This window comes from Humulus lupulus, chromosome 8 (genome assembly GCF_963169125.1).
Source record: "Humulus lupulus chromosome 8, drHumLupu1.1, whole genome shotgun sequence".
Lineage (NCBI taxonomy): Eukaryota > Viridiplantae > Streptophyta > Magnoliopsida > Rosales > Cannabaceae > Humulus > Humulus lupulus.
In genome coordinates, this window is record NC_084800.1 from 11,708,740 (window position 1) to 11,732,998 (window position 24,259).

The 24,259-nt window shown below is 29.4% G+C and overlaps 3 protein-coding genes across 3 annotated transcripts; all 3 read left to right on the plus strand.

Moving 5' to 3' along the window:
- The first annotated feature begins 894 nt into the window (after nt 1–894).
- LOC133794563 (probable nucleoside diphosphate kinase 5) lies at nt 895–3,470 on the plus strand. The gene is made up of 6 exons (XM_062231855.1): nt 895–1,026; nt 1,234–1,310; nt 1,778–2,005; nt 2,219–2,326; nt 2,494–2,603; nt 2,951–3,470. Exons 2-6 carry the CDS (start codon nt 1,234–1,236, stop codon nt 2,980–2,982), a joined length of 555 nt encoding a protein of 184 aa, XP_062087839.1. The 5' UTR covers nt 895–1,026; the 3' UTR covers nt 2,983–3,470.
- Nucleotides 3,471–10,044: 6,574 nt separating this feature from the next.
- On the plus strand, nt 10,045–13,580 carry LOC133793491 (protein DEEPER ROOTING 1-like). The gene is made up of 6 exons (XM_062230830.1): nt 10,045–10,419; nt 10,564–10,636; nt 11,420–11,979; nt 12,484–12,667; nt 12,782–12,844; nt 13,011–13,580. Exons 1-5 carry the CDS (start codon nt 10,414–10,416, stop codon nt 12,799–12,801), a joined length of 843 nt encoding a protein of 280 aa, XP_062086814.1. The 5' UTR covers nt 10,045–10,413; the 3' UTR covers nt 12,802–12,844; nt 13,011–13,580.
- A 7,278-nt stretch (nt 13,581–20,858) lies between these two features.
- LOC133794565 (sm-like protein LSM1B) lies at nt 20,859–23,916 on the plus strand. Its single transcript, XM_062231856.1, has 5 exons — nt 20,859–21,464; nt 22,350–22,418; nt 22,511–22,626; nt 22,713–22,775; nt 23,590–23,916. The coding sequence occupies exons 1-5, from the start codon at nt 21,404–21,406 to the stop codon at nt 23,665–23,667; spliced, it is 387 nt and encodes a 128-aa protein (XP_062087840.1). The 5' UTR covers nt 20,859–21,403; the 3' UTR covers nt 23,668–23,916.
- Nucleotides 23,917–24,259: the final 343 nt, after the last annotated feature.

Consider the following 24,259-nt stretch of genomic DNA (forward strand, 5'->3'; position numbering starts at 1 on the left):
ATTTCATTTGACCAGCAAAGGCTCTCCTTATGATGATGGTGAGACTCTTTTCCCTTTGGAAGTTGGTGAGGTGGGTATAGTTAGCGAGATGGCTTCGTTTAGCTATTTGGTGTGACGCGCCTGTTGGCAAGGTGGGTCTACTTTATAATTCTGTCACTTACCACGTCATCGTGCTAAAATTGGTACTATAGCGTGTAAAACATGATGGTTGAATTTATTTTCAGTATTATAAATTATCGAAATTTTTTAAAAAATTTGCTGAATGTACAAAATAACTATAATGTACGTCGTTATATAAAAAATTAAAATTATAAATATATACCGAAAACACAAAACTCTAAAAGCCCCTTATTTTTATATTATTTTAGTTATAGTAAGTTATCATTAATTTTGATATTGTTGCACTCACCATCATATTAAAAAATATTTGTAAAATTTAAAAATATAAAGATAAAAAAAATAAAACCTAATTAGTAAAATAAATGTCACATTGACTATAGTGAAGTAAATTATTATTATTATTTATTAGTCTATATAAAAAAAAATTAAGAAGAAATATGTCATCCAATATTACTTAATAAATCTATCATCACAAAATTGTCCTTAATTTTTTTTTTGAAAGAAAACTTGTTTTGGAAGAATTGTACTGTAAAACATCATATTGAAAATAACAATGAAAATTTTCACATTTTAAGAAAGAAAAAATAAAAAAAAGAAAGAAAAAATAATAATTTTTCCATCAACCATTTAAATTATGGTATTTGTACTCCCTTCAAGTTATGCTTTTGTATAATTTTGGACTTCAGTTTATTCAACCTTTCGTAATTATTAAATACAAGTTTGTGATTTTTTAAGTAAAACATTAAAATTTAATAAAAGTTGAAGTTGAAGTGGTTAAAATACACTATTTTCAGCTGAAAGGGAAAAAACAAGAAAGACAACTCTATTCAGTTTTCAGCTGTTCTAGGAGCGTTGTTTTCGATCCCTAACATTTTTCCTTCCTTCTCTTCCCGCCCATCCTTACTGGTAAAATCTCTGTTTGGCCAACCAGAAAATCTATTACAAGCTAACTCAATTCTATTTTCTTAAAAAAAAAAAATATTCATTTCATAGATACCCAAAATAATTCGGATTTCTACTGCTTCACTTGCTTTTTTTTTTTTGGTTAATTTTTGTCATCGGATTGCAGATAAAGAGATTAAATTTACTGATTCTTGCAATTTTTCTATTCAGATGTCGATTTGCGCAGTTTCCTACTTCTCAAAGTTCTTCCTTTTATTCCTTGTGCTCTCCCTTTGTATTTCTCACAGGTAAGAACACAGACACATATATGTGTATACATGTTATTGTAAATTGTTCAAAAAGATTTTTTTAGTGAAATTTTATAAATTAATGACTGCAGCAGCGTTCAAGATGAATATGGGATTTTTATTTTATGAACCTATGCCAATGTTTCGTTTTATTTGTGTAATATTCATATTTAAACTTCTAGTGCTTACATTTAACAAAATAGCTCGTTATTTCAGCTAATCTTCGATTTGTTGTGTACTGGTTTTCTTGGAATCTTAAAATTAACTCACTGGGTACTAAGTTACTAATGCCGAGAGTGTAAATTTTTGTAAGATACTTGTGTGTGTGTGTGCATATGTTCTCAAGCACATTTTCATTTTGTATTTGTTTTCCATTGTTGAAGAGTTATACTTGTATTCTAATATGCATTTTTTTGGGGGAAGATTATCTTAATGATTTACTTTTATAAACCCTCCAAGAAATATAGGGCTGCAGCAAGCAATGCAAACCCAGGGAAAGAGAAAACGTTAGCTATGATAAAACCGGATGGTTTGCTAGGTAATTACACCGACGAGATAAAGAATGTCATCATTGATTCGGGTTTCATTATTTTCAAGGAGATGATTCTTCGACTTGACGAGGACAGGGCTGCAAGCTTTTATGCTGAGCATTCTTTGAAGAGCTTCTTTCGTAATCTTATTAATTACATGACAAGGTATTTCAGAGCTTTATCTATTTGATTACTTTCCATTTTTAGCAATTACTTGTGTGTTTTGTTTGGAATAATGTAAATAGTCATTGTGAACTTGTTAGCTGGTTTGAATGGATCCAACTTGCATTGCTTTTCTTAAACTGTGTTATTTAGTAATCTTATGCTCTTTAGCTCTGGACTGCACTCTCTCTTGAAACTAGATATTTTTTTTTTCAGTGGGCCGGTGTTGGTTATGATTCTAGAGAAGGAAAATGCTGTGGCTGATTGGCGTGCTCTTATTGGTCCAACTGATTCAAGAAGGGCAAAGATTACTCATCCTCACAGGTTTTCTTTCGCTTACCATTATTATTTTTTCGAGATCCTTAAAGATTATTGTGATCTTGCTTACTCCATTCTACCATGGCCCTGTTTTCTCATTTAAAAATTTATAACAGTGACTTGAACTTTTTGCTTGCTGGACTTTCCAATAATCGGTTCACTTGTATTTTCAGCATAAGGGCACTGTGTGGAATAGATTCCGAAAAAAACTGCGTTCATGGTTCAGATTCTCCTCAATCAGCACAAAGAGAGATCTCCTTTTTCTTTCAAGAGAAGTATGAAGGTAACATTTTCATAAAAGAGTTGCTTAAAAATCTTTATGGCTAATATTGGTCTTTGCATAGAATGAGGGTGGCATTTTACATTGATGAGATCTTAATTTGTAATGTCCACTAAATTGTACTGTTACATTTGTTCAAGATGAACTTTTGTTGTGGCAACTTTACAATACTGTATGCATACCTGTGTTGTCCAGTGTTATCAGGAACATTAGAGGAAATTCTTATTAACTGACACAGCATGCAATAATTGATTGAGATACTCCAATGCATCAATTTATTTATTGTTCATTGTGCAGGAACTGTGTAGTGTTTCTTCTTAACATCCAGATTTTGTATTTTCTTTTGACAGACCAAGACGTTATGCAACATGATGAACTATAGCTTGTTTCTCAAAGCAGAACTCATTCGGTTTGGCACACAGTACTCGCAGCAGAAATACCGTTCCTATAGCGTCCTCCTCACAGCTTTGCTAACCAAATTGCTTAGAATGAGAACTCGGTGTCAGCTAGTGGTCTCCTCCAGTTTTATGTACACTATCATCCAGTCTTGCAAAACCCTTTGTTTTCTACTCTCATCTGTTCTTCTTTAACGGGTTTGCTTATGACCCTTCGCCAAATCTGATCTTTGGTTGTATAAACTAAAATCTTGTTTATACGAAGAGGTGCTTTACACCTTCCGTTTACTGTAACAGAATTTGATTATATCGTTGCCAACATTAAGATGGTGAGAACGTTTTTTTTTCCTCCATCTATTTCATATCTAGGAAAAGAATAGAATAAACAGATGATATCTTTTGGATGAAAGGTTTGACCAAATATAGCTTAAAATAATGCGATAAACAGTAGGTTGAAAGCTGTGCAGAGCTTAAAGATATTCTCATCATGCATATCAAGCTATGATAAGGTTGCAACAAAGATGAATCTGGACATATAACCATCTAAATAATTAAGCAAGCACAGAAGAAAATCGTTGTAAAATGAACTCTAATCTAATTTATCTAACAGATTATCCATAGAGTATCATAGGTACCCGGCAGCTATATCATTCAGATTACTGCATAGTTTGACTATAAGGGGTTCCCTGTTACCAAAACTCTAGAATAGGAACAAGGTCCTTATTAGCGGCCAACAATGGAGGGTTTCTCTTTCATTTTGAGAGACAGAGAGAGTATAGTTTATTACTTTGATGTTGAAAGAATATTATATTTTTGGTTTATGGGGTGTTAAGAAACTACTTCCAGGACGAAACATTTGCTTAATCTCAAATGCAAGAGGGCATATATAGGTATATAATAATAGAAAATCATGATTTGATTTGAAGTGAAGACCCAATGAGAGAAGAGCAAGTCAAAACAAATGATGGCACCGCCTTTCTAGAGGATACTGGAAACCGTAAAACATTCCAAAATTAGAAAGCCTAGGTCCTGCTTACCATATTAAGCTCGAATTCCTATATTCTAGACCATCTAGCAGATACAATTACTCCACATGGCTTCTTTTTCTTTTCACTAAAAAGCTGTATCTTGGTGGCGGTGATCCTTCAAACGCCCCTATTGGCTTGCATCTCGAGGACTACCACCTTTTCTTCAGAGCTTTTTGGCCAACGTGATGACGAGCTGAGTGACGCTACCCCCACATATATATAAATATACACATTCTTGAGATATTTTTCACTCTCATTCATGCGATTATATATATATATAACTACCAATTATTTGATCATTAAAAAGTTTTCGTTTTCCCTAATCTTTGTGGTGTGATTAACAGACACGTAGCTTCATTAGCTCTAGTTCTTATTAAACCCGGTTTAGCAATATATCGTATGGTAGCTTAAGCACTGCACATTCTCACATGTTGGTTGATTTTTTTCCCACCAATCAATTGGTTTAGAATTAGATATTGGCTAAACTTTGCCTTTTAGTTAGTTTTAAATGTACGAAACCTGTTATTTTAGTTGGTATCCCTGCAATCGTAGAGTGACAGAGAACACAACACTCAGTGTCAACCATATAATATTTTGTGGTTGATTATCATGCATGGTGTCCTAAGAAACTATTTACATTTATTATAATCTAGTCTAATCATGTTCAAGAAAGAGAGATTGGAAGATGGGTATTGAAAGAAGGTTTAAAATATAAAAAATTGACACTTTGACTCAAGTGAACTCTATACGAGAACTATAAAAATAATTAAAGAAACAAATGAGACTGATTACTGGTGGTGTGGTGTGTATTAGTAATTTATATATACAATAATAGTCACTATATTTATAGAATAAGATTATAGGATTTAGCATTTGTATCATAGACAAATAAGAGGGGTTTATTGGAACTTGGGCGAATGGGATAATAGAAGATTAAGTCAACCCGACTTCTTTGGCACACGTGTTGCTCCGACATTACATGATAAGAGTTCCTTTGTCGTGACACGTAGCCAAACGCTAAAATCCTCTCACATGTACAAATGTGGTGGCCCACTCTAATCTTACGTGGCAACATCCTGTATGTTGGTTTCCCGCTCAGGTGATTTAGCGGTGGCAGATGGGGTCCTTTTTTTTCTTTACTTTTCTTTAAAAAGAAAAAAATAATGGCATTGGGCAATACACATAAGAAATTGTAAAACAGAAGCATCATACTGTGTATATTGTTCTAGACATTGCAAAAGCAAGTTTTAAGTGTCAAGTTTCTGCATTGAAATGGAAAATAATAATAATAATTTAAATATTAATAATACAGTAATAACAATGCATTAATCCTTTTTATGTTATCTCGATTGCTTCTATTGTTAGAATTTAAGTAGCAAGAGTAAATATATTGTGTGATACTAATTTCTTCTAAAAACTTCTTTGTTATGTTTAGGTGTCCCTTGAGTTAACATGGGGATTTGTAGTTAAACAAATAGTACTGTCTATCTTTTTTGAGAGATCTACTTGTTAATTAGCCCAAATTTCAACGAGATTTTGCAAAAGGGTATTGTTCATTTCGTGTCATGTCATGTCCAGTATTTAACATGGCGGTGACAAAAATATACAATGAAACTATAATAATCTCTCGGGAAAAGACCAAATCTTTTTATTTTACTTGTGCAGATAAAAAAAGAGAGAAAGAAACATAGAGAAAAAAAAGCAGGTAACTATTATATATAGTACGACACGTGAAAAAATTTTGGAACGATTTTTTTTATATTCGTGCATAGTAATTGTTTAGAGCATTTTATACATTTATAACAAATTTTAAATAATTTATAATATTAAAAATTAAATTCAAATATGTTGTTTTTTACACGCATAAAAATATTAATAATGCGTGCAATAATATATTTGAATTTAGTTTTCAATATTGTAAACTATTCAAAATTTTCTAAAATTAGTAAGATGTTCTAAATAACTATAATATACACCGTCATAAAAAAAAATTGGGCTAAAATTGAAGCCCTCCCATGTATATATATTTATTAGCTTTGTATCATTAAAGCTTTCATCTGTCAGTTTAACAAAAAGCAATTGACAAAAATACCCTTTTTGTTTGGGTTCATTATATACATTATTTGCATGCGCCAAATTTAATGAAAATTATTGTGCTCTTGAGCTTTTTAATCCATTAACTAAATTTTTGTAAACAATCTAAATTTAATTTTAATTAATTAATTATTTTCCGCTAGAACCCAATGGTGCTCTTATTTTAGGATAAAATACTTTTTTCCTCCTCGAACTATAATACTTGTAAAATTTTATCCCTGAATTTTTTTGCTTGGAAAAAATACCCCCAAATTATAACACTTGTTGACTTTTGCCAATTTCATCTAAAATAGTAATAGTTTGATGACGTGACACTTATAAAATATTAAAAAAAATACTTTTTATTAATTAATTGAATTTAAATTATTAAATTAAATTAAGATTATTTTAAATAATAAAAAACTAATAACAAATTATTTATAAATTTATTATTATATAGAATCAAATAAATAAAAAAATCAATAAAAATAATTTTTTTAATCCAAATATAATTTAAAAAAAACTAAAATCTATATTTCTAAATTAAATTAAATTAAAAACTCAACCAAATCTATATTTCAAATGTAGATAATTAAACATATTTAGAAAATAATTAAGTAAAAAAAATAAAAAAATTTAATTTAGTTTAGAAATATTGAGTTTAGTTTTTTTCTAAATTACATTTGGAATAAAAATTATTTATGTTTATTGATTTTTTATTTATTGGATTTTATATAATTTAATAAATTTAAAAATAAGATGTTATTAATTTTTTATTTTTTAAAATGATTTTTATTTATTTTTTCTAATTTTAAATCAATTAATTAATAAAAAAATATTTTTTTAACCGCCACATCATCAAACGGTTATTATTTTGGATGTAAATGGCAAAAATCTACAAGTGCTGTAGTAAAAGGGTATTATATAATGTATTTATTATGTATTATATGCTATTATAATAATAATAATAATTTATATTTTATAATATTTTAGTTTATATTAATATAATTACTAAATATTTATTCTAGAATTTTTTTATAAAAATTAGGATTATATATTATATGTTATATATTATTATTATAGTGATAATATTTTATAATATTTGAATTTATATTGATATAATTATTAAATATTTAGTCTTGTATTATAAATTATTATAATAATAATATTTTACCACCTTTGAATTTATAAACATATAATTAACACTAGATATAAACAATGTACAACTAACGTATGCTTAGATTTATAGAATCTATTAATTATATTTAATAAATTTATATCATTGTCATATAAATTTCAAATAAATAAACAATATTATATATAAAAGAATGACATAAACAAATTAAATAAAAAATTAAACCAAAACATTGTTGTTTATGATTTTATATATATATATTTATATAATATGATAACAGTTTTAAACAAAAATAATTGTTTTAATAAAAATTAAGATTATATATTATATATTATTATAATGATATTTTATAATATTTAAATTTATATTAATATAAGTATTAAATATCTAGTCTTGTATTTAATATTATTATTATTATAATAATATTTTATAATATTTGAATTCATATTAATATAATTAGTAAAAAATTAGGATTATATAATATTATCATAATAATATTTTATAATATTTGAATTCATATTAATATAATTAGTAAAAAATTAAGATTATATATTATTATCATAATACTATTTTATAATATTCAAATTTATATTAATATAATTATTGTATATATAATATTATATATTAATATAAATTTAAATATTATTATGATAATAATATTTTGTAACATTTGAATTTGAATTTATATTAATATAATTATTATATATGTAGTCTTATATTAAATATTAATATAATAATGATATTTAATAATATTTGAATTTATATTAATATAATTAATAAATATCTATTTTTAGTTAGTTTTAAAAGTATATTCTATTAAATATTTAGAATATTCTGTTAAAGTTAACAAAACAAACCGGTAAAATTAATAATTTCTGTTATCTACCTATATTTTATATAGAAGAGAAATATCTAATGTAGTATTAAATATTATTATAATAATTTTATAACATTTGAATTTATATTAATATAATTAATAAATATTTATTTTTTAATTAATTTTAAAAATATATTTCGTTAAATATTTAGAATATTTTGTTAAAATTAATAAAATAAACCCTTAAAACTCAAAGTTTATGTTATCTACACTTTTTTTTATATATAAAAGAGAACTCACATAAAGAAGAAGAAAAAAAAAACCTTTCCTCTCGCATCACCCTTTGAAATGATATCACCTATATTTAATCATTCAGTTGTTTTTCCTATTAAAATTCTGGAAGACAAAATATATTTTAATGGAAAGTTTCGAAAATTTAGAGCATTATATTATACAATAATTGATGGAATTTTTCAGGAAAGAAGTTTATTTCTACTTCATGAACAGTATAATAAAAACAAAAATGAGCATTTTTATATATGTAAGGATTTTATTAAACGTGTCATATTTATATAAAAAGTGTTGGTGTATATAAAGAAGTATATCCTAATATATATAATAAAAATAGTTATTTCAATAATTTATAATATGTTGAAATGGTAAGATAGAGTTGGGAGCAGGTAAGAGCTCGTATGAGTCGATCGGTTGGTCCCATAAGTGAGGGGACAGTCCCACGGGAACGTGGTCTTTCTTTACTGCTCTAAGCCTCGACCCCATACCTCCCTCGCACGTAGTACTATTCTAATGAACCCTTTCATATATATATTTCTAGCTATATATATAATTATTCCTACATGTTTGCCAGCCCATTCATTTTTCCCATGTAAAACATATATATTTCTTTGCCACGTTTCATTTTCTATTATGTATATAATTAATCTATAGTGCACTTTATCGTTAAGCAAAAACATATATATTAATTTCTAAATGCATATAGTCATATTAATTTCATTTTCATGCACATTATTTTTCTTTTGGCTGATAAGACTCCACTTGTTTCAGTTGATGGCCATTTGATGACATTTCATGACTACGTGCCTCTCAAGAACATTATTCTTTGATTAATAATGATAATGGGACAAAAAGAAAAAAGACATATATATTAGGAATAAGAAGAAGCATGCAAAATCCAGTTAGTTTGCTCTCTGAAAAAAGAAAAAAAAAAAAGGAAAAAAAAAAGAACAGTACTGCTTTACAGGCACACAAACACATACACATTTATATATTATTGATAGTGTCAAGTCTCTTTTATTAAAAGGGCTACTACAGTTAGAAAGATTAAGTACTACATTGACCCAATAAAGGACTACGATTTATCAAATGGCATCATCAATCGCGTCAGATGACAGTATAACTATATATATAATTGTACATAATTAATTATTAAGGTTGAGGAAATTGCATGCATATGAAAACTAGTTATATGCCTAGAATTACTAAAGGAAAGAGTACTATCTAACTACGTAGCTACATATTAAACCACAAGTGGTGTATGAAGTACTATATATATTTTCTCACGAGAGTGTGACGTGTTCCGTTAGTTAAACGTGTATTTTTATTATTATAACTAAAATCACTACTACTAGTACGTAGTAATAAGAGTCAGATCATTCTATGTGGTAGTACTCTTGTACTACTTATTAATAATAAAAAAGTGCCTTAAGATCTGTATTAACATGATCTAAGAGATAGAAGAGTGACACGTACAGAGGCTAATTCTAACGTACATCGGTAGCGTTCCAGAACTGAGCTCCGCATAATCAGATCACCCATGTGTTAATAAATAGGCCTCTACCTTTCATTAAACTAATTAAACAGGTTTAGTTACTTACTTAATAAAAGAGAAAAAAAGAAAAGAAAAAAAACAGAATGTTTTCTTGCTAGTGGCAGGGTATGGTTGTGTATTATTTTTTATGTATATAAAGAGAATAAAGTTTGAGGCACAAGGAATTATAGGCTAGATACAAAGAAAATAAACTAAAAGTGGGAAAGGAGAGAAGTATTTCCAGAGGGATAAAAGCCGTTTTTGGGAACTTGAACCAGTTGAAAAAAATACTCTGATCAACCAACTAGCTTGCCCATCAAATCAAATTCATAAAAGCTTGGTACATATATGCTTTTTTCTACTTCTAAAGCTGATCAGTTCAGTCCATTTATTCTCTCTTTTAGCCCATACTCTACTACTCCTGCGTAACAATCTTTTCTCTGCCTTTTGAGTCTTTTATTCATTAACTCATCATCATCCTCCTCCCATCATCTTCTTACGAGATCCTTTCCGGCATTTTCTACTTAACTATCCTACAAAATGAGGGTAAGCAATATATAAGTACTCTGCAAACACACACACACACACATACAATATATATTTATTGTGAAGGAGAGTTTCTTTTTATCTAAATCCACTGGATTAGCTAGCTTATTAATGGTGTGGTGGTCTTGATTTGTTTTAATGCAGCTGTTTGGCTGGATGCAAAATAAGCTTAATGGAAAACAAACAACCAAGAATACAAATACAGTTCCAGCTACTAGTAAGTTCTCCAGCTTTTCCCACTTTCTTTCTGTCTAAAATGAACATGTTTTTCACTTGTTTATTCGGATCTGAATTTTATGAATGTATATGTGTGTGGGTATAGATTATTAAGTTGATCAATACTTGCATATACTCTGTTTCTGTTACGATGCATATATATAAGTTAAAGTTAAAGTTAAAGCATGCATATTGAAGATGGTGGAAATATGGTCAGAAGTACTGACCAATCACAATATCACCTTTAGAAAAGGGTCTCCATATATATATATATATAAAAAGAATACAAAAATATATTTATCAAACGTGTCTAAAATATGGATTGGACCAAGTTTAGATCTGATTATTGATAAGTCAACAGATTGAGTTTGGTTATCAAAAGGGTCAAGTATTTTGGATCTGATAATTGGAAAGGCTGGAAAATCAAATTAAAAAAAAAGATAATATTATATTTATATAAACCTCCATTATTATCAGATCCCAGGGAGAGAGAGAGAGTCATAAATTTTGAACAATTAAGTACTGACATGAGTGAGTACATATTTCAATAATCATAACAAAGAACTTGATGAAATAATGCATAAATACATGAAAACTAGAAACTGACCACAAATATGATAGGATCTAATAACTTGAATCTATGTTACTATACTTTTTGATAAGTACTTCTTGAACTTAATGATAAAATATTATATACTTGTTGCATGTACTTATTTGTCTAATTTTGCATGAGTAACAAATAATTAATATTAGAAGTTTTGTCTAATTTATTGTGTTTGTCTAGGTTATGCAAAGCAAGAGCCTCGAGAAGAGTTTAGTGATTGGCCACAAGGATTGCTATCAATTGGAACGTTTGGTAACGAACATATCAAAGAAATCACAGCTGAAAACCAACAAGATAATAATAATATTGTTGAGGAAAATCCATGTTCAGCTGAGGAAATATTTGATATTACTCCTGAAGAGGTTGGAAAACTAAAAAAAGAGTTAACAAAGCTGTTATCTCGGAAGCCAAACATGGAAAAGGAAATTGCTGATCTTCCTTTGGATAGATTCTTAAACTGCCCATCAAGCTTGGAAGTTGATAGGAGAATTAGCAATGCCCTTTGCACAAGTGACCACTCATCATCATCAGATGATTATAATAAAGATGAAGATATTGACAAAACCATTAGTGTTATTCTTGGTAAATGCAGAGAGGCCATTTCTGCTGGGAAAAATAAGAAGGATAATATTGGAAAGAAGTCTATTTCTTTTCTTCTAAAGAAGATGTTTGTTTGTGGAAGTGGCTTTGCACCAACTCCAAGTTTGAGAGATTCACTGCAAGAGTCCAAAATGGAGAAGGTATATTAATCTTTTTTTTTCTTCTTTTGGATATCCTATAATGAATTCTAACTTTAATAAATACACACATATATACATATATCATCGTTTTAAAGTTCTAGAATTTTTAACTTTGAAAAATGAAGCATATAGATATGTGTTTAGGGGAGGACTTCTGTGTTTTTTTAATAACAACAGTACATAGGATATATATATATCTATAGTTGTAATTTAATTTTATTGGGATAATACCAACTTCCAAGTTCCAATGTTAAAAATCTGAATTATTCCCACTTTTTGTCATAGAAAACAACAGTGCATATGAAAAAAAAATGATATCTTTATGCGGCCCAATCAAAAAGAATTAGTATTATGCCTTGGTCCCTATGACCCAGGCCTTTGCTTGGCCCGTTCGTGACACAAAACCAATGCCCTTTTTTAGTTTTTATCTCATAATTTGATAAATATATTATAAATTTAGAACATGGATATGATGATAATTAATCGTAATATTGATATGTACAGCTTTTGAGGACAATTCTTCACAAGAAGATGGCCCCTCAAAATACTTACCGGGCATCCACAGCAAAGAAATACTTGGAAGACAAACCAATTCCAAAAAAGAGAACTAATGATGAAGATCATCAGGATGATAAGAGACGGGAGAAAACTGATGATGGAGGCAAATGGGTTAAGACAGATTCTGAATGTAAGTACTTAAAATTAAAGTTTCAATTAAACCCTGCTAAATATATATATATGTATATATAATACACACAAATTAAAAGCTGTCACTCATGGCCTTCTTTGTTTTTCATTGCAGATATTGTTCTAGAGATTTGAGTTTCGCTTGATCGATAGCAGCTAGCATTATTCTCATTTCAAGGTAACAAAAAAGATATAACTCTTTGCATTTTCAATAAGCCTCCACTATGCAATATGCATGGATCCATTTCCAATAAAAGATATAATAATATATATTATAATTAATAAGTACAAAAATACATATATCAATAATCTAATCTAATTACTTCTGATCTTTTTTTATGCAGGTTATTCTTAAGTCTGTAGTAGATGCCTCGTTTTTAATCAGATGATTAGATATGAGGAACCCCTTGGAATTGATCTGAATATCACAGCCGTACGGTTTGAAATGATTAATTATCACAAATATAATTATGCATACCATGGCCAATAATTAGACTCATCAATGTTGGGTGGTTCTATGAATTGAAGATGATGAGATCAGTACAAAACAGGCTGAGACAGCATATAATATCTAGCTCATCTGTATTTTTGGTGACAGTAAGGAGTCCCGTTTTTTCATGGTATGTAACTGTGGATTTCAATCAATCCCAGTTGCAATTGATCATGTTATATATATATATTATGAAAAACTAATAATATTGTTAAAATGATTTCTGTACGTATAGTCTACTACTCTGGTCGAGAGCTATACGTTTTTCCAGCTACAATTTTCACTTTGTTTATCTATACTTCCTTCTACGTAGTTTACTCTGTAATTTTTTTTCTTTCTCTTTTTTTTTTTAGCTGAAATGCTATACATCTATCTGTAAGATATTTTGAGGTTATCAATAACATTATTAGATTGACCTTTTTTATTCCTTTTGTCTTAATATTTCACTTTCAAGGATGTCTCAATCACTGTCACAATAGCAAATAAAGCCCTGTATATATATCTCACTCAAGGCAGGAATTATTAGCTTCTATACTAAAAAGATGATATATTCTCATCTAATAATACTGACCAAAGTGTGCACATGTAGTTTTACTAAATCAATAATATAAAGGGATATTGGGGGCAAAATTTACCCATTCCTTTTTAAAATTTGTGATTTAGCAGATTTTTTTTTAAAAAGTATTCAATGTCAAGTTTTATTGTTCTTCGTCGGTACTAACTCTAACAAGTTAAATTCTGACCGAGTATACACGTGTCCTCTCTTAATGGTCCAATTCATTATATATTTAAAATAGAAAAAATATTTTTAGAAAACATTTAAATATTAAAATAATATAAAATATTCAAACTAAAATCTAGAATTAATTAAAAGAAGGAAACCTAGGTGTTATTGGGTAAGACTTCAAAAAATAGTTATTTATTTAATTAATTAAAAATTTGATAATTAAACATAAAATTATGTTTAGTAACTCTATTTTTATTTATTATTTTTAAAATTTTAATTAAAATTCATTAAACTTTAAAAATAGAATTTTTTGCACTTTCAAAATTTTTTTAAACCGTTTTCAACTTTTCCTTTCTTTTTTTCTTCTCTTATTCAAATCAACACCTCAAAAAAAAGTTATCAAACACGTTTATTATTATTTTTTTTTAAAAAAAAAACAAAAATAAAATAATATTTCCATTTTTGTGTTTAAAAAATTCAAAAACAAAAATTTTACCAAATACAACCCTAATTTATTCCCTTCTCTTTCTCTCTCATTCTCTCTGGTGCTGACCCTCTCTCTCCGTCTCTCTCGTCTGCCTCTCCATTTTCCCCGATGCTAGCCATGGCAGCTCCGACGTGCGAGACCTCCCGGCTACAATCGCACTACCACCGTGCACCTCGAAACATTGTGAACTCCATCCCAAAGTTTGGAGCCTTGACTTGTCCTCCTCGTTGCGAGTGGGAGCCGTGAACCACGACTGAAAGTTTGGAGCTCCATCGTCGTTTAAGGAGGCTCTTTTTGTCCAAACTGTCGTTGTAGCTTTGCTCCCCACACCGAGACGAGTTGGGATCTTCCAACTATGTGGATTGAAGACCACCAGAGGCGACAAAATCAGCTCACCGGAATCCATGCGGAGCTCGACCCAGGCGGATCGACGCCATCGAAGCCTTCTCCAACTAGAATGGGTCCTCGAAAACTCCATAGATCTACAAAAGTAAGATGGAGAAAGAGAAGAAGAAGAATAAGGGAGAAGAAGAAGAAGAATGGGTAGTTGGGGATGATGAATTTTTTTTTATTATTTTAAATTTTATAAAATTTTCTATTTTAAACGTAAATTAATATTAAAGAATATTACGAAATGAACCAATTACATCGTGCCACGTGTACTCAAAATCAACTTTTAACAAAAATTGTTAGGGAGGTACCAATAGAGACCAACAAAAGTTGGCATTGGCTACTTTTCCCACATAAAAAAAAATTCATACAAATCACAAATTTTTAAAAAGAATAGTTACTTTTTGCCGCAAATATCCTAACATAAAATAATCTATGATGAAAGTGAAAGACATCAAACTTATTTGAGTGGTTGTAAAATACTCTCACTTGTCCAAGTTGAACTCACCGTATACCGACCAGATTTGGTACATCGTTAAACCCACCTACTTTTTCAACCTATATATTATCACTTCAATTTTGTGAGGAGACACCTTGGAAATTTAACTATGTTGCCCTCTCTTTTTTGTTATCTTAACATGTTTTACAAAAGTGAAGTTACGGAGATGTGTTTTATGTTTCCTCTTCTATCAGTCCCACTTACTAATGCACTTTTGTAACGTGTCAAGTTACACAATGTTTGGCAAGAATGATGAAGAAGGAGAAAGTGAAGAGTAACAATGACTTTGCTTTGTTTGATGATAATAATATATATTAGCTAGAAGGATTCATATTTGTATGATTACAAATAAAATTATGATTTTCAATATTTTTAATCATCTTATATAATGACATTTATGTCAAATGTTATTTTCTATTTTTCTATGTGAGTGAGTTTAACTCTTTCCTTCCAACTCTCCTATATATGAGTATCTTCATTCCATCACTCGCTCACTCTCCACGCCAAAATTTTACAACATCATTCCCAACTAAATGCCATAATATATTTGAATGATACTAATGATCTATTTACCACGCCAAAAATTTATATATTTTTTTAAATTGTAAAAGTGATACAATCTAGTTACCAGGTATAATTAACTTCATAAAAGAAATTAATAATTATTTCAATCGATGGAATAGTTTCTCTTCCACCTCTTCCCCTCAATATCCTGAACTCTCTTGCTAAATATGAGCATTTTATCTCTCCCTCCTGTCATCTCCATCCACTCATATCTCTTTTCTTTCAAGTATAACCTAAGAAGCTTTGTATTATCGATAATGAGCATCAACTCTCACACATAATATACTATTGTTGTGTAAAGATTTCATTAATTTTTTTTATATGAATGTTTCATAAAATATTTATTTATGCACATCATAACAATGACAACTTACTAAAATAATAACTATTTCACCCCCTAAAAAAAGTATTTTTCTTCTTAATACCAATTGTTGGACAAACAATAAATGAAATTATTAAAAAAAAAATTGTCATCTATGCATCCCTCTCATATTTAGTCTTGATATGTATATAAAATAGTGACTTAATTTGGTTCCAAGGATATCCACTCTTGTAAAACAGAGAAGATAGATCAATAATGGTTATCCACACACACGAGCCAGGGTCAATTGGTCCTTTTTTCCTCTAGATTTTGCTCCACATTTTCCACACTTCTCTATCTTCCACACTTTTTTATACAGAACACAAGTAATAAATAGGACAAACCATAAATTTTCTCCTAAATTATTGTACTTAATAAATTTTATCCTTCATATTTTGTTTTACTGTAAAAAACAACTTTTAAGCTATTACCCTCTCTGTAAAAAAAAATAATCATTTTGTTATGTTTTGTCTAGACAAATTTAATAATTACAAAATTTTTTTTTTACAATTTCTCGTTACTAATTTAATAATTTTATTACTTTATTACTATATGTATAAAATATAGATTTTTTTTGGCACACTGAGCATAAAATCCGAAAAACTGAAAAAACCAAGTACACCGACCTTCCAAACACCGAAAAAACCAAAACCAATTAAACCGAACACCAAAAAAATCATTAACGGCGTAAACTGCCGCTGTTCGGTTGGTTTGAAAAATCCGTGTGAACCGATTGGTTTGAACCGAAACTGATCGAAATTATAAATATATGTAGGTTATGTTATACTTATGGACTTTTAATTATGTTTTTAAACTTTCAAATTTGTAAATGCAACTATGTTCTATGTATTTATGTGTTTTAAAAAGCACAAAAATAGATTCCAACAATCCAAATTTTTTAGTTTTTTTTTTAAACTAAAACTTTCTCAAAAATTATGAAATTTTTTTTTTTAAAAAAATGAACTTTGGTTTGGTCAGTTAAATCGACCAAACCGCGATCCAAAATGGTCGATTTTTTTCTTTAATTAGTTTGGTCGGTCGGTTTTTGGATCGCACCAATCCGGACTAAAAACCGAATTCTAGATTGAATAATATAAAAAAACTGCCCAAATCAACCGATGCTCAGCCCTAGGCTCAACTCACATTCGCAATACGAAAAATACATTTTGTGAGATTTTCATACTTTATCTTCCGGTCATGGGCAAGCAGTATTGTACTAAGTCAACTAACATAACGGAGAGGAAAAATAGATTCAAGATAAAAACGACACATTGTTTTGTTACAAGGTATACTACCATTTCAAACTATCTCTTTCTCCTCTTTCTTTATACCAGTGAACCTCAACTTCCTTTGCACGAACTCTCCTGTTCCAAATTCTCACTGTCAATTTCTTTTAACACACTCAGGTGCTGTTTGTCTGAGTTTCTGCTTCTGTTTTTAATTTTTTGAGTTTTTTAAAAGTAAAAGCTGAAACTCAGTGATTACCTAACCACCAACAGCAGTACTTTTAGAGCTTTAGAAGCCCAAAAACTGATTTTAAAAGCCCAACCAACCAATGCCTCATTTTGATAGAAAGCTTTGCAAAAAAAAAAAAACCAGATTGGACCCTCACAAGAATTATATTATGGTGATCATGGTGGCTTTCTTTACATTCATTATATTATTTATTTAGTTGTCAGAAAATATATTATTACGTACCTTTGATAATTAACATTGATTTTGGTTTAGATCTCTTAGAGTTTCCTTTTTGATAATATAGCAACGATTAGATAGACTATGACCTCTCTTCGAATTTTTTTCTAATTTGACTATTGAGTCAGTTTACTTCTCTCACTTTTGAATATGATAAAATTTCTATGTTTTATTATGTTTATTCAAATTCAATATATAGAAATGAAGGCCAAAGATTGGAATTTGAGTTTATAAAAGTACACCTGAGTTTTGGGTCTTGAGTCAGTTACCATTATCAATGAGCAGGGGTATAACCGTTATGTTTCGCTGGTGAAATGCTTTCTGGGACTTGTTTTTCACAGTGGTCAACATTTGATTTCTGACATCTGTTCGTGAACTTCATTTTGTTACAAATGCTTTGGTTCTAAGTTAGTTTCTTTGTTATTAAAAAAAAAAAGTTAGGCCTGCTTGTCATTGTTTTCTGTTTTTTGTTTTTAAAATTTTGTTATCAGAAATGAGAATAAAAAACTGTTTTTGTAGTTTTCAAAAAACAAGAGGTGTTTGGTTAATGTTTTCTAAAAATAATTTTTTAGTTTTATTTTTTTTAAATCTTAAATAAAAAATTAACAAATATATTTACAAAGAGAAAAATATTTTAAAAGTTTGTAATAAATAATGAGATAAAATAATTTGAAAGAAAAAATGATGAAAAATAAGAAGTGAGAAAGGTAGGAAAGAAAATTTGAGAACAATAGAAAACAACTTTTTGTTGTTCTCAAAATTTTCTGTTTTTTGTAACTTTGGGTCTGTTTGGCATTGTTTTCTGTTTTTTATTTTCAAAGTTGTGTTATCATAAATGAGAACAGAAAACTGTTTTTGTAGTTTTCAAAAAACAAGAGGTGTTTGGTTAATGTTTTCTAAAAATGATTTTTTAGTTTTATTTTTTTTTAAATCTTAAATAAAATATTAACAAATATATTTACAAAGAAAAAAATATTTTAAAAGTTTGTAATAAATAATGAGATAAAATAATTTGAAAAAAAAATGATGAAAAATAAGAAATGAGAAAGTAAGGAGAGAAAATTTGAAGAAATAGAAATTGAGAAGAGAGAAATTGATCCAAGAAAAAATGAGAGAGAATGTGATGAGAAAGAAAGTGAAAAGAGAGAATGTAATGAGAGAGGAAATGACAAGAGAGAAAAAATGATGAGAGAGAAAATGAAGATATATTAAGTGATGAGAGAGAAAGTAATGTGAGAGAAAGTGAAGAGATAGAAACTAATGAGAGAAAAAATTATGTGACAATAAATGATATTAAATAATAATAAATAAATGATATGAGAAAAAAAATAGACAAAAAAATTTTGAGAACAACAGAAAACAACTTTTTGTTGTTCTCAAAATTTTCTGTTTTTTGTAATTTTATTTTTAAAAATTGTTTTATGAAAACAACGCCAAATGCCAAACATAGTTTCTTTGTCTAACTAATGGGTCTTTTGGTTTTTTTAAAGAAATGGGCCTCTTTTTAAAACATGTCTGTAGAATCCGTTCGAAATCATGGAGGGACTGGTTAGATGTACCTTTCGAGATTGGTAAGGTGGATTGATCAAAGATTCAGTGTTGGTCTCGATCCTTTTTTGCAGCCATGGCTGTGGAGACATGCAAAATCGTGGATTTTATGAACATGGGAAAATTAGCGTCACCAATCCACTCACAGCAAAAGTCTCGGCCTCTATCTAGCGACGCTGATCTGCAATTTTTTTACAATGCCTTCAATTTCGGGACAAGGAAAAACCAATGAATAAGTCCAGAGTATTTCATTCCTTTCGAAAGTGATTATGTTCTATATTTTGTTGTTTTGTATTATGTTTAGTCAGTTTTGTTGCATAAGTCACTCAAAATTCAGCATTTTTTCAAGCAGCCATTCACACGAGGAGTTGCAATAAGAGATATGAGCTTTATTTTCATCTTCATCAGTTAATTTTTAATTATTTTTATTTAGTTGTTGATTTATGTTTGAAATTAATATTAATTTCTTTTTTTTCATTTATTTGTGTTTAACAGTTTTATTTTGTCGGGTAAAATCATTTATTTTTCATATAAAAATACAATATTTTAAATATATTTCCAGTGAAAAAATAATTTTGGTACAAAAATATAATATTTTGAATATATTAAATATATTTTCCAAAAAAAAATTTAAATATTTTAGCCGTTATTTACTCAAAATGTACATCAGCATTTTTTTCATTCAGCTATTGTCATAAAGTACTTGAATTTCACAGATAAGTTTTTTTTATTTTTTTTTTCTTTTTTATTTGTTTCTCTTCAACTCTATTTGATTTGTATTATTGTCTTCTCTTATTTTATTATTAAAAGGTGAATACTGACATCAATTTATTTTTTAGAATTTTTTGCATGTTGTTTCTCAACTATTCAATGCTAAGATGCGGTTTTACTTTTAGTTTGGAATTGATCTCTGTTTTCTTTTGAAGATCCATATATTAGGTTCTTCATTAGGGAATATTACAAGTTTGTTTTCTAATTTTTTTAGTGTCTCTAATTAAGTTTATTTTTCTTAGTTGTGCATGCTTTTTAAAAACTTGTATAGCTCTGGATTTTTTTCTTTTATGTAGTACACTGTATAATTATTTTTAATGAATTATTCTTTGCTGAAAAAAAAACTATCTCTTTATCCTCTTTTTCGAGCAAGTTTTAGAAAAATGACATAAAAGTAATCTTCTAGGTTGAATGAACTTGAATATATGGAGTTTCTTTAATCAGGAATAAATGGAGCAGTAGAGTTTATACATAAACCAATTATTAACCTTTTCTTTTAAAATTCTCTCTTTAAAAAATAAAACAAATTTTTTTTTAACAGCTTGCTCATAAAATAATAATAATAAAAAGAAAAATAACGAACCATTTATTTACGATTTTTTTTTAACAATACCATTAATTTAAGAATTGAATACGATGAAATAAATTAATAATAGGAAGAGGAGAAAAAAAACCATTGGTCAATGAAGCAGCCACCAACAAGTAACAACCCCAAATCAATTTTTCTATACCTCCTTTTAAATCCTTTCACCGTCTCAATTTGTAAACCCTAATTTTTTTTCTTCTTCTTTTTCCTTTACTTTTTCTCGCACTTTCTTTCTGTTTCTTTCTGACTTTCTAGTTCGAATTTCCACTCAAATCTCTTCCGGTGCGGTTGGATTGGATCTGAGTTCTTTTTTTCACAACTCCTCCTAATTCCGTCGACCGGAAGAGAAAAGCTTCGAGTTTTAATTGGGTGACTTATCAGGGTTTTTGGATCTGAAAAGGATAGGGCTTTGTAAAAGCTTAATTCAAGTTTGAATTTTTGTTCTTTTTTTTTGGGGGAGGGTTTTGTGGCGGTGGACATCAATTGGGATTCTAATTTGACTAAAGGGTTTTGGGGTGAGGCTTCAGATTGAAATCTGAGCTGCCAATGCCATTGGTTTCGTCTCTGGTGAACTTTTCGGTTGTTTTTTCTGTACCGGAAAAGTTTGAACTCGTTGACACCAATGTCTTGGGCAGGCCCGGAAGATATCCATCTTTCTACTTCTCTTGCCAGCTATCTCGACAGTAAGCGCTTTCTCTTTCTATATACTTGCTGTGATTGATAATGGGCTTTGTATAAACTTACTTTTATGGTTTTTTCGTTTTGGTTTTCTTTTTAATCAGTGAAATTTAATTTTGACGCTTTTGGTAACGTGGGTTGTTGAACTTGAACTTTTATTGGTTTATATTTCAACATTATTATTCTGCCTAGTTTCATTTTTATTTGCACCTGTTATATTGTAAATCACTAATGAAGTACGGATATAATGTAGGGTTATTGAGTTATTAATTTGTATTTTTACTCCATCCTGTCTGAATAGAGTTGAGGATAATTTTCAGCAACTGGTAGAATAGTTGCAGTACAAATTTGAATTCCTGCAAATATCTATGCATCGTTGTAAGTATGTTAGGATGAATCCATATGTATTCAGCAATAGATTTGTCAAATTTGGTCGGTACATGACCAACTTGCTTGCTTAGTCTTGTTTTTTTTTCCTTCTTATTTGCTCTTCTGTCCTGTGTGTTTTCCTTTCCATCCATGATTTACATCCTGCGCAGCTATATCTTTTCCATTTCAGTTACCTAGGTCCTTAATTTGGAGCCTCACTTATCCATTGGTCATGCTGTGTGGTATTATGGAGCTTATTTTATTTGAGATAATACAAATTCGTTGTTGTTCACTAGAACATGCAAGCTTTTTGTATTTGATTGACAGATTGGGTCACCGGTGTTTTGTTAGCGTCAATTTTTATTTCTCGTTGTTTTGCACATCTAATGTGTAGTGCAGTAAGAAATAAATATCATCAGGGGTGATCGATAATCCATAATATATGATGATTATTTTATTTTTGTTGTGACAATTGTTCTCATTTTAATTTGTTGTGGTTTTGCTGTATGCTTTTGTTGCAGAGAAACTTCTTGTCCTGCTTAGAGATGGTCGAAAGCTTCTGGGGATACTTCGATCATTTGATCAATTTGGTACAATACATGTGATGTGAACATGCCATCTTTTCAATTAAAATTTTAAGATCTTACTAATGACTAAAGAAGTTTATATTTCTCAAATGCAGCCAATGCTGTTCTTGAGGGTGCATGTGAGAGAGTCATTGTTGGTGATCTTTACTGTGACATGCCTTTAGGTCTATACGTAATCCGTGGAGAGAATGTTGTTTTAATTGGAGAGCTGGTATTATTCGTAGCTATTTTTCCTTTTTCTTTTCTATGGTATGCATATATTTGTGTTGTGCTAAGATTTGCACTTCTACCTTGTAGGACTTGGAGAGGGAAGAACTTCCCCCACACATGACGCGTGTTTCACCAGCAGAAATTAAAAGGGTAAAGTGTTACTGATTTGATATTCCTTCATTATAATTTGGTTGATAAAATTACCATTACTAGCTCCTTTTTTTTTCTTCTTTTTTTCACGTCATATATCAAAAATCGTTTCCTTGGATCATTGAGTCCAAGTACCTCAACGGATTGGAGTGTTTGATTCTCCCGAGCTATAGATAGTTTCATCTAGATTATTTGAGAAAAGCCTATAAATTGTTATGTACACTTAATTTAATTTTGATTCCACTTTCTAATATCACGGTTAGGAGATTCTTTACTAGTTATCAGTAAACACTTATTATCTCAAAGGTGCACCAGTTGAATATAGGGCTTTTAAAATTTCAAAATAACTGAATATTGGATATTGTATCCAAGATGGGTAGCTTGAATGGTCGAGTATGTGGTTTGCTCCCACAAAGTCTGAAGTTTAAGTCCCTTCTGGGTATCTACCTAGCAATTACTATGATTTCTTAGTCCTATTTATTGTAGGGTTAGGTGGGCAAGCCTAGTTCAAAAAAAAAAAATTACTGAATGTTGTATCTTCATGATAAGTTGAAGGTTTGATCAAGTTTGCTGACTGGTAGAGATAATGCCTGGTTTTATAATTATATTTGTGATTTATAGACCACAGTGTTTAGAATTCCCATGTACTGTGGGGTTGTATACCATCTTTTTTGGTACTCATGAAATCGGTTTCAACACGAAAGTGAATCATCTTATGCTTCTAAGAATACTGCATAGATCAAATGTGTCGTTTTAATATTTGCTTATATGACTGGAGTTTTGTGTTTACAGTGGTTGTTGTATGATTGTGCAGGCACAGAAAGCTGAAAGGGAGGCTAGTGATCTTAAAGGGACCATGAGAAAAAGGATGGAGTTCCTTGATTTGGATTAACGAGTGTCTGTCTATATGACCCTCAAGTAGTTGGTTCGCATGTCTGTCCGCAAATATTATAGCGGCTGTGTTTCTTTTCCTTGTCTTATTCTTCTTCTACTTTTGCTTGGTAGGAAGATGGGTAGTTGTTAGAAGTGAAATACTTGGCAAATTATAACTTCAATGTTGAACCATTCATCAAATTTCTTTTGTGTAATATTTGTCTGAATCAATACATTCATTCCTAGAATTTATCGTGGATTTCAGTCATTGAATCTTTTCTTCTCTTTCAGCTTATTTTGAGTTTTGGCCTTGTTTATAAACGTTTTCAGACATTCATGGCAATTGTAAATTTCAAAATTCCAGCCAACTCATATTTTCTTTCTTCTACAAACTGCTTTGTATTTATTAAATTGATGTGATGAGTAAACAAACATTGTATGATAGTTGTTTTGTAAAGTAGTATAGCTGTTAGCAAACAGAGTAAAATTTATGAACTGATGATATTAGATTCATGTATTCAATGCACATATTCATGTGGGATGGGACCTTACTTGTCGAGGGAGTTGTAAATAGTTACTGCCGTGCACCTGTAAAATGTGAAAGAACACTA